General features: G+C 51.2%; 7 protein-coding genes across 7 annotated transcripts; 2 read left to right on the top strand and 5 right to left on the bottom strand.

Moving 5' to 3' along the window:
- Window positions 1-363: 363 nt before the first annotated feature.
- On the bottom strand, window positions 364-1,027 carry N7481_004654 (uncharacterized protein; the record flags this gene model as incomplete). Its single annotated transcript, XM_057263873.1, has 3 exons — window positions 364-467; window positions 531-805; window positions 867-1,027. The coding sequence occupies 3 exons, from the start codon at window positions 1,025-1,027 to the stop codon at window positions 364-366; spliced, it is 540 nt and encodes a 179-aa protein (XP_057125534.1).
- Window positions 1,028-1,803: 776 nt separating this feature from the next.
- Window positions 1,804-2,928, bottom strand: N7481_004653 (arginase; the record flags this gene model as incomplete). Its single annotated transcript, XM_057263872.1, has 3 exons — window positions 1,804-2,107; window positions 2,176-2,765; window positions 2,842-2,928. 3 exons carry the CDS (start codon window positions 2,926-2,928, stop codon window positions 1,804-1,806), a joined length of 981 nt encoding a protein of 326 aa, XP_057125533.1.
- Window positions 2,929-3,635: 707 nt separating this feature from the next.
- Window positions 3,636-5,689, bottom strand: N7481_004652 (glutamyl-tRNA(Gln) amidotransferase subunit PET112; the record flags this gene model as incomplete). Its single annotated transcript, XM_057263871.1, has 5 exons — window positions 3,636-4,891; window positions 4,942-5,098; window positions 5,187-5,263; window positions 5,364-5,601; window positions 5,633-5,689. The coding sequence occupies 5 exons, from the start codon at window positions 5,687-5,689 to the stop codon at window positions 3,636-3,638; spliced, it is 1,785 nt and encodes a 594-aa protein (XP_057125532.1).
- A 925-nt stretch (window positions 5,690-6,614) lies between these two features.
- On the bottom strand, window positions 6,615-6,921 carry N7481_004651 (uncharacterized protein; the record flags this gene model as incomplete). The annotated part of the gene is made up of 2 exons (XM_057263870.1): window positions 6,615-6,714; window positions 6,809-6,921. The coding sequence occupies 2 exons, from the start codon at window positions 6,919-6,921 to the stop codon at window positions 6,615-6,617; spliced, it is 213 nt and encodes a 70-aa protein (XP_057125531.1).
- A 269-nt stretch (window positions 6,922-7,190) lies between these two features.
- Window positions 7,191-8,836, top strand: N7481_004650 (uncharacterized protein; the record flags this gene model as incomplete). Its single annotated transcript, XM_057263869.1, has 4 exons — window positions 7,191-8,024; window positions 8,086-8,287; window positions 8,347-8,731; window positions 8,794-8,836. The coding sequence occupies 4 exons, from the start codon at window positions 7,191-7,193 to the stop codon at window positions 8,834-8,836; spliced, it is 1,464 nt and encodes a 487-aa protein (XP_057125530.1).
- Window positions 8,837-9,727: 891 nt separating this feature from the next.
- On the bottom strand, window positions 9,728-12,277 carry N7481_004649 (uncharacterized protein; the record flags this gene model as incomplete). The annotated part of the gene is made up of 3 exons (XM_057263868.1): window positions 9,728-10,321; window positions 10,377-12,009; window positions 12,072-12,277. The coding sequence occupies 3 exons, from the start codon at window positions 12,275-12,277 to the stop codon at window positions 9,728-9,730; spliced, it is 2,433 nt and encodes an 810-aa protein (XP_057125529.1).
- Window positions 12,278-12,736: 459 nt separating this feature from the next.
- On the top strand, window positions 12,737-15,936 carry N7481_004648 (uncharacterized protein; the record flags this gene model as incomplete). Its single annotated transcript, XM_057263867.1, has 2 exons — window positions 12,737-12,823; window positions 12,907-15,936. The coding sequence occupies 2 exons, from the start codon at window positions 12,737-12,739 to the stop codon at window positions 15,934-15,936; spliced, it is 3,117 nt and encodes a 1,038-aa protein (XP_057125528.1).
- Between the last annotated feature and the right edge of the window lie 81 nt (window positions 15,937-16,017).

The raw sequence follows: 16,017 nt of genomic DNA, 5'->3' as shown, positions 1-16,017 counted from the left end.
CAATGTTTATAATAATTACCTCGTCTGGGCGACCATGGAGTAGCAGAGGGTTCCATAACAGTTCTAATCTATTCGTGGAATTGACTAGTAGCGGAAAACCTTGAATTTCTCAGTGGAAGCCACCCTCGAAGTACTCAGGATGATGATAGCACCCCTTCTAAGAAACTATAATCTATTGTATTGTAGACTCAGAAGATAGAATTAAATATGGTCAAAATTTGTACCGCAGAATTATATCGTAAGCGTAGCCCTAGGCTAGTATGCTATGAAATGTGAAAGCTCAAACGCCACATTTTGATGCAAAAGAAAATGGTATCACGTAAAAAAAAAAAGAAACGTCATGCAAAATAGACAGGCGAGAAGTTAATGGTAGTAGTTTCGGTGAACTTGCCAGCTCATCACGACCATCCAAACGTAGAATATGGTATTGACAAGCTCAAACGCGAAAGCAGTTTTCCAGCAATTGCCTGTTTAGATGGTCAGTGGATTGATCATCCCGCGGATGAATTGAAGGGGAAGGATAAACTAACAAATTGTGTTCTGGGTCAACCATGCCAGGGTATTGATGTTGTTTCCCCGTGACACATTGTCAACCACGTAGTTTTGGCAATTGTCGTTCACGCTCCCGGCCACGCCATAAAGCTGCAGCGACGTCTCAATAAGCCCGGCCAACCATAAGACGAATAGGATGAAGCTTCCGAGAATGAGAATCCCGGGAAGTAAGAAATGACGTGTGATAAGGCCGAGGACAAGAAATATGAAAGCGACGCCGAGTGCGCTGGTGACGACCATGTATGGAAAGAGCCTGGAAGGTCATACATAGTTAGTACAGGCCTTTTGATCCCTCGGGAATACGAAATGCTTACCATGGCACACCGAGATCCATTTGCGATTGAACGATCATAAACCACGAGAATATCCCGAGGCATGTCGCAGAGCCAGAGAGCACGACGATAAGCCAGATATTGAGTTGGATTTCGGGCCAATGGTAGCTGGGCCGCACCTCACGACGCATTCGAAGAGCCATTATGTTGAAAGGAAGAAGTGAAAGAAGGTAACTCTCGGTAGTCGCACGAATCCAATGTTATTCTCCTAATGGATTTCGAGACCTTTCCTTTCAGTCAAGATATATACAGCTGGCGGAAGTATTCAGCCCAATGGTAATGCGTCGCCTTGGTTGTCGCAGGATCGCTACCGACTTTCACCCGATGGCGCAATGCGATCGATTATTTTGAGACGAACAAATCGGCTGGGTGGCTTCTTTCAACGGGTTGCGGAGGTGGGTGAGAGCGATAAGGTGGACAGCGCATTGGGCGCCGGCTGGGCGCTGGGTCGAGGGAGACCTTCGAGAGGGGATTCGGGCACTTTGGCTTTGGTGAGGCGTGCGGAATGCTGGGGTAGCTTGGCGTGGAGGAAGCGGTTGATTGCAGGGGGAGGATGGAAATGGGAAGCAGAAATCAGCAGAGGGGGGGTTTGTTGATGATCGGCGAGAAATTGGGGTGGCAGGGGATTTAGTCCGCGTCCCGCGATTTGCACAACTGCGGGCTCGACTCCACTCCGCCAGGAACAAGAACCCACTTGTCATCGTCAAAGCTTGGATTTTTACATGCATTTGACATGTCTAAACTCTTGCTCGGAGAATTTATAATATCACCAGTCCCTAACTATATCTATATATACCATGGTGCCTACTAGTTACTACTAGTACTACTATGAGCTGGAGTTGGCAGGATAGCAAGTGTAACATAACGGCATTAATTGATCAGCTAGCTTCTATTCTTCCATCTTTGAGGAATCTAAAAATTACAAAAGGGTATCTCCAAGCGCACTGCGAACCAACGAGCAACCGGCACGGATGGTCTCGGCCGCTCCCACAGACTCAAGGCTGGGGTTAACCTCAACCAGGTCCATGGCGACCAAGTTACCGGTCTCGTGAACACATTCACAGATAAAATCACCCTCACGTAGGGTCAGACCACCGCGAACGGGGGTGCCAGTGCTAGGAGCCCACTGGGGGTCCAGGGCGTCAACGTCGAATGACAGGTGGATGGGGGTGTCGTTGCCAATGTGAGCAAGAGCCATCTCGACAACACGACCAATGCCGTGACTAAGGAATCAAGTTAGAAAGAAAGGCCGCTTTACTAGAACTAGGGGTGAGGAAGGGGCAAAACGAACCGGTCAATGTCGTGCATGCTGAAAGCCTTGATGCCGTTGTCACGCAGAAGCTTCTTCTCCCCACGGTCGACATCCCGCAGACCAATGTAAACCAACTTGCGAGTGCTAACAATGTGCTCATCCTGGAGCCAGCCGAAGATGTCACGGCGCTCCTCCCGGGCCAAGCGGGTCAGGAATGCCATGGGCATACCGTGGATGTTACCGCTATTGCTGAACTCGGGAGTGTTGATATCGGCGTGCGCATCCACCCAGATGACAGCCATTTCACGACCCAATCGCTCACGGATAGCCTTGGCTGTTCCAGACACCGTTCCGATGGCAATGGAGTGGTCACCACCCAGAGTGAGGACGAACTTGCCGTCCTTGGCATAGTTGTAGACCTGGTCACTCAGGCGTTCAGTCACGGCGCTGACGGCACGGGGCTTCTTCATGCCACGGAAATCGGGGTCTTGTTCTTCGGAGGGGATGTCTTTCTCATAATAGTGGACGGTGTCGTCGTGTTGGACGTCATAGTCGAGATCTTCGCGGAGCTGGGTCAGCAGACCAGACTCGATGAGGGCCATGGGAGCCGCCTCGACACCCTTCTTCATCTATTGAGGTATTAGCTTCTTGGTCTGAGGTCATATGACTTGCATATGGCATGTAGCTCTCGCAATCGTCACTCACCTGTCCGCCATTGAAGCCGACAGCAACCACGCCCAGTTGATTGGGGTGGGAGAGGAAGCGGGAGTCGATTGTAGATGGCTGCGTCATCGTGCGTATATGTTCTGCAGTATATTGCAGAAAGTCACGAGTTTAGAGGTATGAAGAATAAGAAGAAAGATCGAGGCTCCAAGAAGCTCAAGATGGATCTGCGATAAGAAAATAAGATAATCTTAGGAATAGACAGAGGGGCAGAAAAAAAGTGGACCAAGTCGAGCCGCAAAAGGGAATCGAGTTGACAAAGAGATCAGATCAGATCAGATCAGAGCTTAAAAGGAATGGGATATTCTGGGGAAAGTGAAAAGAAAGAAAGGAAGAGGACCAGCTTTATATCTTTTCTCTCTTTCCCCCCTTTCCGACCTCCTCGGGCCCTTGTTCATTCTTGATTGTCGCAGTCGCTAAAACCTGCACTTAGGGATCACGGCACTCCGCCGGGTTCTCCATCACTTCCGTTAAGTACAGGTTGAGGAGAGCCGCCCCGTTTAGTCCCACCCCATTGCTATTCCGTCTCCGAACGAGGCGCGTGCCCGAAGATATGTCGTAATGGTATCTTTTAATCGGGGGTTTTTCTTTTCTTCATGTCAAACGCGTCTGATGCGGTAAATGTGGGGGGCAGAGGCATTCATCTTGACATTTTGACATACTTTGTTAATACTTTTTTTAGCTGCGACTTTTGTCTAATGGAGGAGCAAACAACTCTCAGAAATACAGGGTATCATTGGAATTATCTATGTTGTACATGGTTCTACGCTATACTCTTATGCTTTCCCCAGGATAAGTTCGCGGAGAACCTCCTCGGCCTTGGGCGCCTCGACGCGGCCCTTCTCGCCTGTGCGCATCATCTGCCCCACGAACCAGCCGAGCTTCCCCAGCTGATTCTTGCTGCGGATCTGCTCGACCATCTGGGGGTTCTGCGCCATCGCTGTCTCTGCCAGTGTCCGGTATTCCTCCCGCGACAGCGGCCGTAGCAGGAGGTTGTCCTCTTCCAACATTTGTGGAACTGGTCGATGATCTCCCTCGAAAACTACCGCCAGGACTTGCTTTGCAGTGGGCCCAGTAATCAGCTTCCGCTGTAAATGGTCGATGAGGTCGGCCAGAGACCGGGCCGGGATAATTTCAGAGTCCCAGGCCCGGTCTGCTTTGGTCAGTAGACCGCCCAGTTCATGCAGAACCCAATTACCCGCCATACGCGCAAGAGCAACGCGAGTAGTGTCGTCTTGACCAGGGCGGATGGAATGGAGAGCATCCACTACATCTTGGTAATACTCTAAGCGAGCGCCGTCGTCCAATTCAATCAGTGGCTTGGCATCTTCGATCGAAAGACCGTACTCGGGCCCGGTTAGTTGAACCACGAGCTGATCGGGTGCAGTGGGGAGGGTATCCTGGAGACGAGAGATGAGGTCCTCGCCAATGACAAGTGGTGGAATATCGGGGTCTGGCATGTAGCGATAGTCCACAGCACCTTCTTTACCTCGCAGTCGGCGAGTCTCGGTACTGCCGATGGTCCATCCACGCGTCTCGCCTTCCACGACACCGCCACTTTCCAGCACCGCGATCTGGCGGTTCTTCTCGGCGATGATGGCGTCTTCTATCGCCTTGAAACTGCTCAGATTTTTGATCTCGGTACGCTGACCGAGCCCGGTGATCCCATCATAATGATTCTTGCCTGGTGCTTCTCCCCGCCGGCGGATGGAGACATTGACATCGGCACGAAGACCACCCAACTCCATCCCGGTGGTCACGGCACCACATGCCTGTAGGATCGCCTGGAGTTTTCGAACGCACGCGGCGGCGGTGGCGGGGGTATGAATCTGAGGCATCGTGATGACCTCGATCAGAGGGTGGGAGACACGATTGAAATCGAGAAGCTGTGAGGACGGGGGGTATTCTTGGGATTTGGCCGTGTCTTGTTCTAATTGGACTTGTTTGATGTCCACTCGAATGCGCTCACCATCTTCGCGGGCGATACCATCGTAGTCGTATAAATCGACGTAACCGTTTCGTGCAAATGGCTCTGGAGGAGGGGCAGGGTTAGCAGTCTTCCCTTTTTGTAGCGTCATGTACCAATGAGAACCCCACCATAATACTGTGTAATTTGATACCCCGATGGTTGGTCTTGGTAGAAATAATGTTTTCGGTCAAACCGGCTGACAGGCTGGATGTCGCAGTTCAGAGCGATTGCGGCGCGGAGAGCGGGGAGAAGGGTGGCAGCTTGAAATTCCTGTGTGGCGTATGAGTTAATTGACCTTCCTATCTTGCAATGGTACATCTCTCTCTCTCTCTCTCTCTCTCTCTGTCTCTGTACGTACCGGCTGACTGCCCGGAAAGGCTAGGTCGAACAAGGCGACATTGGAATTGGGAAGATCACTCGTGGACGTGGCAGCACCTGCGGTGTAAGGAAAGAAAGGGTTAGATACGTGGAGCACAACTTGCGGGGAGGGGGGGAGGGGGGCCAACGAAGTGATGTGGTGGGTGGGTGGACATACGAGAAAACAGCTTTGCGGTCGTATCCAGTTGGGCGTGGATCTCCACGCCGACTGTCAATTCCCATATTTCACGCGAAGCTTCTTCAGTTTCCTTGCGCTGCCTTTTCTGTACCTTGAGAGCTTTCGCCTCCTGCTTGAGTTGTTTGCGAAGGGGGACGCGGTCAGATGAATCTGGTTGGGCCGAGGAAGAGGTGGAAGTGGGAGCACTGCGCGTTGGCAGGGAAGAGAACGGTAGAAACTGCAAGTACAATTTCTGGGGGGCGAGTCACAGGGCGACTGAACCGATCGAGTAAGCGGATGGTACCGCGGGGCCTTGGCCGAAGCATGGAGAGACAAAAGTGATGGCGATGGCGGGTGGAAGTGGGAGAAAGCGCAAAGCGCAAAGCCCAGCGCGAAGTCGAATTGCGGGAGACTCGGCGATCTGCAGATCGTTTGGGGGTTTGGGGGCCCAACAGGAGAGATCTATGAATAGATGAAGAGATGAATATACTAGTGTACTCTGTAATTGTACTCTGTAATTGAGAAAATCATTCTATTATTATACTCTATTCTATCAACAAGAGAATGGGATTGATCTTGGAAGATACGAAGTACTGTGTAGTTGTATACCCTACTCCGCAGAGTCAGTGTATGCCTACCTCATACATCCACCCACTGCTGCATCTCCCTTCTACTCTTCCTCATGGAACCACGTCACACCCCACCTGCACAGAAGAACACTCTCTGCTGCACGACAGAAACAGAACCAGAGTCGACTGGTCTCATTATCCTGGCCCCCCCTCGCCCTCTTCGCCCTCTTCCCCCCCGAAAATGTGAAAAATGGGGCCCGACTGCTCGCCAGACCGCCAGAAGCCCCCCAACGCAAGGCGTGAGATGATCGACAGGCGACTCGCCAGCGCATGGTTCCCCAGTGACTTCGTTCAGACGCCTGCATTATAGTCCGGATCGGAGAGGATTCTCTCTGATTTGCTCTGCTGGTCAATAGTGGCCCACACTATTGATTCACGCCTCCATTTCTAGTTACCGCTAGCCCCAAGTCAATTCCTCTTCTTTATCTCGGGTCTGTTTGTGTACTTCCTACTTTTGTACTCCCAGTCGCCATTATCGTACAACCTGAACCAGCGTCACAGCAGCTCTTTTGTTCCGCCCCCTCCTTCGATCGACAGGGAGAACTTAAAACCTCCTTGCGACGACCCCGTGTCATTGGTCGTCGATCTGAAGCCCCCGGCGCTTCTCATCTGCTTCAGATTATCAGGGATCCCCGGCTGTGACGAATTGCAACCCACCTTGGGGCCCCCGCGAGACGCCCGGATCTCGTTTGAGCCCTGCGCTGGTGACGCGAACTTCGTTTCTAATTAGGGGCTGACGTGCCGTACGGCTGCTTCAGAGTCAGTACATTGTTCGACCTGGGGCCGCTCGCTCTAGATCTGCCCCATTATACATACCTCTTCCTGCCCCGAGGAATGTCAACGGGACGACGCGGGGAGAATTGAGACATCACATCATCTTGCTTGTTCGCTTTGACGGTTGTCTTCTCATCGCCCTTTTGCTCTGTCATATTTCCTTATCGTCCCTCCTCTTTTGGTCTTTTTTCTTTTTCGCTGGACGACCCCTAGATTCCGCATGCTTGCCGTGATCTGATCGGAATTTAGCCCCTCCTCCCTTGTCATGCCTCGGGTCCCCATACTGACGTTATACAACTGGCGACCCTTCCATTCAACACTTCATGCCCATCGTACCCTTTTGAATGTGCGCATGGCCTCATAAGATTCTTATTATTTTTTCAAGCGATGCGCCGGGTATTACTTCCGACCTTTTCCGATCACCATGCCGCTCCGCACCGCTTCTTATAGTATGACCCGCAAATCAACGAAAGATGGGAGGAAAAGGACATTGTCGACAGTCTCCAATACAACCCAACCGACGCAGGCTGGACCTGCTGGAAATTCCAAACCCAGCGAGAAAGGATCCAATGGACCAAACAAGGCTCTGAAGTCGCAGGCGACAACGGAATCACCTGCAAGTACTAAACCCGGTGAACCACCAAAGAAAGTCCCAGATGTATTTCAATTCCTGGACAATAATGATGGCTCATCTTCTGAGTCGTCATCTGAATCCGGATCCGAATCTGAACCGTCTGAGGATGAATCGCCGCCGCCGGTCGCGAAGCAAACCATCACAAAGATCCAATCCCCAAAGCCGCGAACTAGCAATGCATCGAATGCGCTGCTGGGGAACACACCTCCCAAGGCACCCGCTCCTCCCTCCACAAGAGCGCCTAGGGTTCCAAGTGACTCACGGCCACTCCCTCCACCGGCGCCGTCGGCGCCTTCTCCAACAGAGAATCAATGGCAGCTAGCTCGCAAACAGCCACCTCCTCAATCGTCTAACACGGGTTACTATGATACTTCAGAGGCAGAGAAATCTCCTCAGCCCAGTCGGCGGCAATTACAAATATCGCATCCCGAGAATTATTATACATCGTCGAGAGACGTTGTCCATCGATCACCCCTCCCGCCTTCTCCACCCAGCAGCCCGGAGGACAGCATACATCGGGACACTCAAATCAAAAGAAGAGACTCTAGTGCTTCGCAGATTTCATCTGGATATGGAATGGTCGCGTCGCACCTCACACACTCTGCCAATGAAGAGAAGGGGGGGGTTCCCACCACTCTACCGACGCTTCGGGAGTGTGAATCACCGTGTTCTCTTATATCTCCAGGATGAAATTTCCCAAATGGAAGAAGACCTCCAAGCGCTCGATGAGTACGAGGAGATGCACCGAGTTGGGAATGCCGAGAAGGAGGGCACTAAACCAATGCCCCCCTCCCGGCGACTCGATGTTCAGTCTCAAGCCTACTCGTCACTCCACTATCGTCGCATGGAATTGATGGCGGCTCTGACACAGAAGACAGAGCAGTACAGTATGTGTTTGACATATGCTTCCACTAATTACGAGCATTTCACTAACCCCAACAATTAGACAACGCTCTCAGTGCGTATAGTAAAGTCCTGCAGACACTCCCGCGTGCTTCTGAAGACGACATCAAGAACTATCGTACCTGGATGAAAGACCGCAACCCTATCGCAGCTGCCGAGACCCGTTTCCTGGATCAAGATGCCGACCTGGTGTCCTTGAGTCCACGACTGGCGGCATCAGCGGCAGCTGCTCCCGTCTATATGGCCATCTTCATTGCCTCGGGTGCCCTTCTCCTACCTCTGCTGGCATTCAGCATGATTGCAGAGTTCTCGGGCCGTCTCGTTGTCGTGACGGTTACCGGTGGCGCGGCCGCGGCTATTGCAGCAAATTATTCATCAGGGATCGATGCCTTGGTGGATTCCAGAGATGGCTGGAGGTGTACAATGCTGTATGTTTTGTCCCTACTCAAAATCGTATCGTCGAGTTCGACTCGTACTGACACGTTAATAGCTACTTCGGATTCATGACCATCGCCGCCATGTTTATGCCTTAACCCTTGGAATACAGGGCTATTTATGACTGATGATTTTCCTTACTGTCTTATCCGAACGAATTCTCTATGTTTAGTTTCGGCATATGTATAATTGACGACATATTGCTGCGCTTGGTTGCCGTTTTTCAAAGAAAAAAAATCGCCTGCCCAATCTTTTGTGTCACTGGGTAAAGAGAAAGATGGCGTTTTCATTCTCGGGATCTTTCTCCATTTGGTTTTTTTGGGTGTCATAGCCCGGCCGAAAGTTTCTATTCCTAGGCCCCGGTATGAGTTATGAACATTGGGACAGGATAAAGCGGATTGGAAAGGAGGTGTTTGATGTTATTTGAAGTCTTTTGTGACATTGAATAGTTACTAGTATTATGTGTATTTTATGAAGAAATTCTCCAGGATCATTGCGACTATCCCAAGATCAACTTAAATCATCGAAAAGGCCCTTGGCCTACAATTCTGATCTAATAAGCATACATTGATTGAAACTGTATGAAAGCGAAAAAAATAAGAATCCTCTTCTAGGCCGAACATGGCGAACATCAAAGAGCGAGCTGACTTTTTCAACGGTAGCTCTTACCACCCACCCAGACAGGACTTATCTTGTAGAAACCACCCACGCGCCAATCGCTTCGATCCCAAGAAAACACCATTGGTAGAAAAATAAAGCAAATGACATGATACCGCGGAAATTCGAAGAGAAGACACCATTAAAACACAGCGGAGAAAGAGAAGAAGAAAACAAGAAGTTGAACAAGCCTCCACGAAGATCTGGAAATGAGTTCAAGCTTCTTGCAAAATTGAAGTAAAAACCAAGGACATGGCATGGAAGAGAGAAAAAAGACCCTTTTCATCAACTCAGAGTATGTTTAGGGGACAAGTACAGGTATCGTCGTGGGGTCACAAGAAGCACAAATTCATCCATCCCCTATTTATTGGACAGGGGTGCCATTCTGCTTGCTCCCGGGAGTGAGGCTGCCCTCTTGAGATAGACGAGCCTCGTAACCCCCCCGGCTGCGGCGTGGAGGGACTTTGTCGACTCTGTTGTACCGCGATTTGTGCCTTTGCGGCTTGCTCTGCCGCACTTCGAGCGTGAATGGCAGCAGCGGCACTGTTGGGGTACGGCCCTTGGGATGGGGTTCCATGTGACGCATACGGCTGACGCTGAACAGGGCCAGCATTCGCATAGGGAGTGCGGCCCTGGGGTGTTACATTGTAGCCAGCTGGCTGCCCTGGCCGCGGTGTATATGGCTGGGGAGATTGCGTGTAGCCATTTGGCGTGGGACGTTGGAATTGTGGCACATTGTTTGCTTGACTGAATTGCTGCCCCCCCTTGTGCATATTGTTGTGGCGTATATCCAGGGCGTTGGGATGGCGTACTGGGTGGACGTGCCCCATTATACCCGGGGGTGAATGTACCTGCCCCGGAGGGTTGTCGGCCGTGCTGAGGTACTTGGAAGTTTGGCCGTTGTGGAATTTGAGCGTTGGCGGTAACTGCACGCTGGTTAATGCCAGAATGTGGCCCTTGGTAGCTGCCTGGCCGTGACACGGAGGAGGGCGTTGGGTTCCGATTCGCGGTATTGGGTGGTGCTGCTGCCATGGCCATGGCGGCAGCGCGTTCCTGTTGTAAGGTGTAGTCATCCTTCTCCATGGTACCAGTATAATCCGGGGTTTCGATCAAAATCTTCTGACTAATGTTTAATTCTGCCAACTGATCACCGTCCAATTTTGCAACGGCGTATGGCGGCAGGTTGCCGATTATAGCAAGAAGACTCGTCTTCAGTGTTTCGTAAATGATCTTCTCTGCATCAGATGGTGCATCAACATCGTCGGAATCGGGAATTGGAGTGTCTTGGGTCTCTGAAAGGTCGCCATCAGCAGATGGGAAGGTCAGGTGACGAATTTTCTGGTAAGAGCTCAGAGTATCGAGTAGATCTGAAATTTCGACGAGAAGCTCTTCAACCTCCCTTGATTCGGGATCCACTTGAGATTTCTCGTTCTCGCCAGTAAGATCATAACTTATGTCTTCCGGATTGAATGACTTGACCATTTCGTCTAGAATGCTTTCATCAAGGTCGCCGATGCTTCCTGGTTGTGCACTTATGGCCTCTTCCTCTGTTTGAGGAAGTGAGAGCAGGGTACGTAAGCGCTTGGAGCCTCGCTTCTCCCACCAGATCATGTCCTTTACATCATTTTGGAGGGTGGCCCCAGAACTATCGTAAGACGGGGCAAAGGATGAGTAGACGCCCTGCAGGAGAGATGAATCATCACCTGTCCACATTGCGGGATCACTGTGCTTTGAGCTAGAATCTGCACTTGCATGATACTTTTCGACGCGAGCCCAAAAAGCTGGCGAAGACGTGACTCCACCGTACTGTAGCCATTGTCCTGCGGGAAGTGGCGTCAAAGCAGAGCTGTTGCGGTCATCGTAGAAAGCTCTGGAGTCGAACGCGGCATCAAATGGATCCATCCAAGTAATGGAGGTGCTTCGATTGCTTCGTCTCCGTGGGCGTTCTAATTGGGGGAGGCCAGCGCGCGGAGCGAAGACCTCACCAAACGTTCTCTTTGATGGTGGTGAAGCAGCACTGAGATTATAAGGGACGACTTTTGTGGCGGAAATTCCGTTCGGGAGGGCGCCTTCGCGAAGTTCTTCTTGCACTTCAACACTCCTCTCCGTGTCCGCATCGGAAGATTGCAGGGGCACTTTAATGGATTTCTGCAAGCTTGAGAATAGTTGTTTCGGGTTCGCCGGGTTCGAAGCATTCCCAAAGATTGTCAGCGCCTGCTTGTCCTCACGGGCGCTGACATGAGCGACTGTGGCTAAGACTTGATCTTCCTCATCGTCTGGGGATTCGGCCTTGACATTGGGTTGGTTAACAAACGATTGGCCGACAAGGCTATTCATATGTTTCTTAAAAGCCGCAATGCGATTCACAACTTCTGTCAAGGCCGTGCCATCAACCTTGGTACCGTTTGACTGATTCTGGTTGCGTTCGATCGCAGCAGCAGAGGCTCTTTCAATATCGGCTAGGAATTCTTGCAAGGTGCTATATCGTCCCGAATCAACGCGGGTTCGTACGGTGGAAGTCTCCTGGTCGTTTGAAACCTTTGCGCGCTTCGTCCGCGGCTTGGTGGTTGATACCGGTAGTGGGCAGGAAAGGAGCTGAAGTTCGGCGTCGTGTCTGTCCAATGGTTAGCGAAAGCCTCTCCAAAGCTACATCCATCGAGTCCCCGATAGACTCACTTCGAGAGAAGTTCGACAAGATTTCGTAGATTCTCGTGGAGGTTTGTCTTGTCATGCGGCGCAGAAGTATTGGTGTCGGAACCCGCTTTCTCTTCCTGCACAGATCGCTTCCTTTTCCCCGGGGTCGCGGTCATATTCGATTCCGGGCGAGGTTCACCATTCGGGGCGGCGACCGGGGTTGTATTCCGAGATTCTTCGGCGCTCATAGCTGCGAAGTCGCGTCGGGGAAGTAGAAGTTGACAGGACTTTCTCTGACGCGGTCCCCTCCCAAAGGATGAGATCGCGACAGTGACAACACGAAGTGACGAATCCCTTCAGCTGTGGGGAAGGGGTGAGGGTGAGAGTGAAGGGGAAGTGATCTCCAAGTGAATAATTGACCCTAGACACAATGGACGAAACAGAAAGTAGTCACCGAGTTGAGAGAGAAGTTAAGGCAAAAGGTCCATCCATCGAGCGAGACGAGAAATGAATTCATGCGCGCCTTCCCGAAAACCGCAGGTGATGTGCACGTGACCGCGTTGCCTTCCATTTCTGTTTCTGCGGGAGTTGCGGCCTCCATTTTCTAGCCTTTTCTACATACTTGGGCATTCGACATCTTCGCATTTTGGGGCCGATCAGACCGTGGGAGCACTGCTGGAAACCGTGCTTCATGATTACATTCATGGATGTCATCCGCTCTCAATCGTGTCCGCGGCCTCTCGAGGGTATCCTCGCTGAGAGCTGCGCATCTGCTCAGTCATAGCTGGCGCAAGGTATTTTTTATATTCACCTCTGAATTCGATGGTAGAGGAATGGTAATGCTAATACATAACCTTGGTTTTAATCAAAATAATAGGACTATCACCGCAGCTTTCATCTTGTCGCGCGTGGATCTTCTTATTGCTTCCAGCGGAATACCCACCGAGCAAGCAAACATTCGTTTGGAACGGAAGCTCCTCTTTCTTGCTCTGAACACCTCGCGACCAATATTCACCCTCATCTCAATAATAATAACCACTCGAAAGACCGAACTGGCCCTCCATCCCCGCCAACTTCTCCGTCGAGATTACAAAACACAAGCACGTTTGAGTCCCAACCAGAAGATTACCAACGCACGAATACTCTCGACAATTTGAACTCAAAAGCGATACCGAGAGAAGAAAGAAGGCGAAAATCGAAACAAATCCCCACGCCTTCCGAGTACCTCAGCAAAACTCTTCAAAAACATGTTTTCGGGCGGGATGGGCATTCGAGTCTCCGCACCTTCCACTATGGCACAAGGGAAACACACGGTCGACCCCGGCAGATGATCTCTCTGCAGGCTACATTGGCCGAATATATACGATTGGTGGATCCACTCGTCTCTGGCGCTCCCTCACACGCTACTCTATCCGAGGTACGCAATGACTTGGACATTGCGCTTGCGCATGTGTTTAGGCCAGAGATCCATAAGTATCTCGCTGCGCGAGGCTATGGCATTGAAGATGTGGTTTCTTGGGCGTGGATTATGAAGAGCCAGAATGCTCGCCAAGCGATCACCCGGATGTTTGCTCTGCAAGGCGACAGTATACCCAAACAAATGGAGATTCCTGTATTCATTCCTTTGTTTTTGTTGAAGGAGCATCACCTTGATGCGCAGTCTTTTCGACTGCTTCTCGTGTATGCCTTGCACTTGATGAGCGGCCATCCACTCCCATCTGTCGACTCTCTGCACGGAACTTCAGGAGATATTGAAGAACCGGCTTCAAGCAAATACCACCCCCGCATTAAATTAGGGACTTGTGTGACCCTTATCGATCGTTTGGTTCGACATGCGCGCCAGGTATGGCCTCGCGCGCTTCCGACAATTGCCACCGTATTCTCCCGGTTTTTGACGAGATCGCACACACAAAAGACCAAGAACTCTAATATGACTATGCAAAAGCTCAACCGTGGAAGTACAGAGAAGTTTAACACTTGTCTCTGGCTACTGTCAATGCCCACCAAGGTCAATCCTTTTCGCGCGGCCTCAATCCAGCAGCAAGCGCAATTTGAGCTTCTCAAGTCCATGGCATCTCACAAGCCAGTGCTTCCTCTCTCTCGAAAGGGCTACCAAGCTATTGTTGCTGTTCAACTAGCTCACAAAAAGACGCTTGCTGAGCGCCAATCGGCTGAACTGAAATCGCCATCGTGGCCTCCGTGGAAAGAGGAGAAATTGGGCATGGATGCACAGCGTGGAAACGAGGGGCTGCAAAGTCGCGCGATGAATGTCTTGTCTCAAATGACCGAGGCAGGCTACTCCCATCGAGTTTGGGAGAAGACCTCCACCATTTTGGCTGGTTGGGACACTGACCGCAGTCCAACAGTCCAAACAAGGACCTTGGTCCCTCGGTCGAGCTCTCTTTCTCGTGCTAGCGATGATGAGGTCGATAACTATGCTGTCGTTTGGGCAGCTCGAATTCGTGCAACTAGGACCATACGTGAAGCGTGGGCTTGCTTTTTGGCCTACCAAGACCAAGGCCTTCCTCCTAAACTCACCATCTACGCTGAGATGTGTGCCAAGTTGATTTACCGCCAAATGGCAATCAAAGGGCGCGTTGATGAGATGGGACAGGCTCTGCCTGGTGATGGCCCCGAGGTTCATGCTGAACCTGCGTCTGCTCGTGACATCATTTACGTACATACAGAGCCGCCGACTGTGGAAGATCTGGTTCATGAAATGTTTTCTCATGATTTTCGACCGTCGGGTAGATTCTTGGCTCTTCTGCTTCGATCTGCTCCCACATTTCGCACGGGCTTAGAATATCTACGACGCAGTGACCTCTCTGAGAAACAAATTGCGGCTCTGTGCGTCATCTGGGGTCACCCGTCGCAATGTCCGGCCCCTTATCTCAAGACTCTTGGTTCGCTGCCAGACGCGGTGTTTGTCTCGTTTATCAAGTTTCTGTGCACTCGTTCCAAGTCAATTCGCATGAAAATGAGTGGTCGATATTCTCTCTCGCCCAACGATTTCCCTGCTTTGACCGAGAACACCCAGACCCGCGAGCCCCTTGCTGCTCTCTCTGACTTCCAAGAAGACCTTGGACAGTGGCGGCACCCACGCGCTTTGTGGCATGCAGTTCAATTAGTCAAGTTGCGCCAGCCGTACTGTCATTCTGCTTGGGTTCATCTTCTCGATGCCATGAGCACCGAGCGTGTGAACAAAAAGCATACAGACCGTACCCGCTGTTTGTACCGCATTATTGGATGGCATGAGACTCTTGCGGTATTGCGTTTGATGAAGGACCGGGACGTGGATCCCGGATCGCAGGGGTTCAAGGCATTGTGTATCGCTTTTAAAAAGGCCGTCGATGCAGGAATTAGGCATCCTGGGCTTGTGGAAGAGTCTTTGAGCTTGATCCACAAGGCGACCCAAGGCGATCCACACCTTGGCTCTGACCCAGACGCTTTCAACGATATGGTCGGAACTGGTCTTAAAACCCTCAAAGATGAATTTGAGTCTCTCGTTCTCCCGAATTCAGCCATGCCGGATCTTGCAGAACATAGCGTGTTTGTGGCGGAACAAACAGACCAACTCCAACCCAAAGTCCCGCTCGGCTTGCATGTCCCATCATTTGTGACGTTGCATAGTTTCGTCGGGGCTCTCGGGATAGCTGGAGACGATGATGGACTGTTGCATCTCCTGCACTGGATGAGTCGCTCGGTTTCTGAGCTCAGCGAAGCCTCTCAAGAGCGTCAAAATGGAAACAAAAACATGCGTCTTACCCTGGTGGCGACGCGGACTTACCTGGAGCAGTCACAGTCGCAATCAAAACTGCAGGAAGGATGCGCTATTTTCCATAAAGCGGGTTGGGAATGGCCTACCGACGAGGAGGTTGAAGAATATAGTCGGGGATTGTACAAATAGTGTATTTTTAGCGTTAGAAATGATACCCCAAAGTTAGATATATCAATCATCAGGTGGAAGTTGAAATTTACTAACTACCAG

Source organism: Penicillium waksmanii (assembly GCF_028829765.1).
Source record: "Penicillium waksmanii strain IBT 27052 chromosome Unknown utg000004l:1.0-5674109.0:1.0-5678898.0, whole genome shotgun sequence".
In the NCBI taxonomy this organism is placed as follows: domain Eukaryota; kingdom Fungi; phylum Ascomycota; class Eurotiomycetes; order Eurotiales; family Aspergillaceae; genus Penicillium; species Penicillium waksmanii.
Note: the sequence above shows the minus strand (reverse complement) of the source record. Positions and strands in the feature narration are given on the sequence as shown.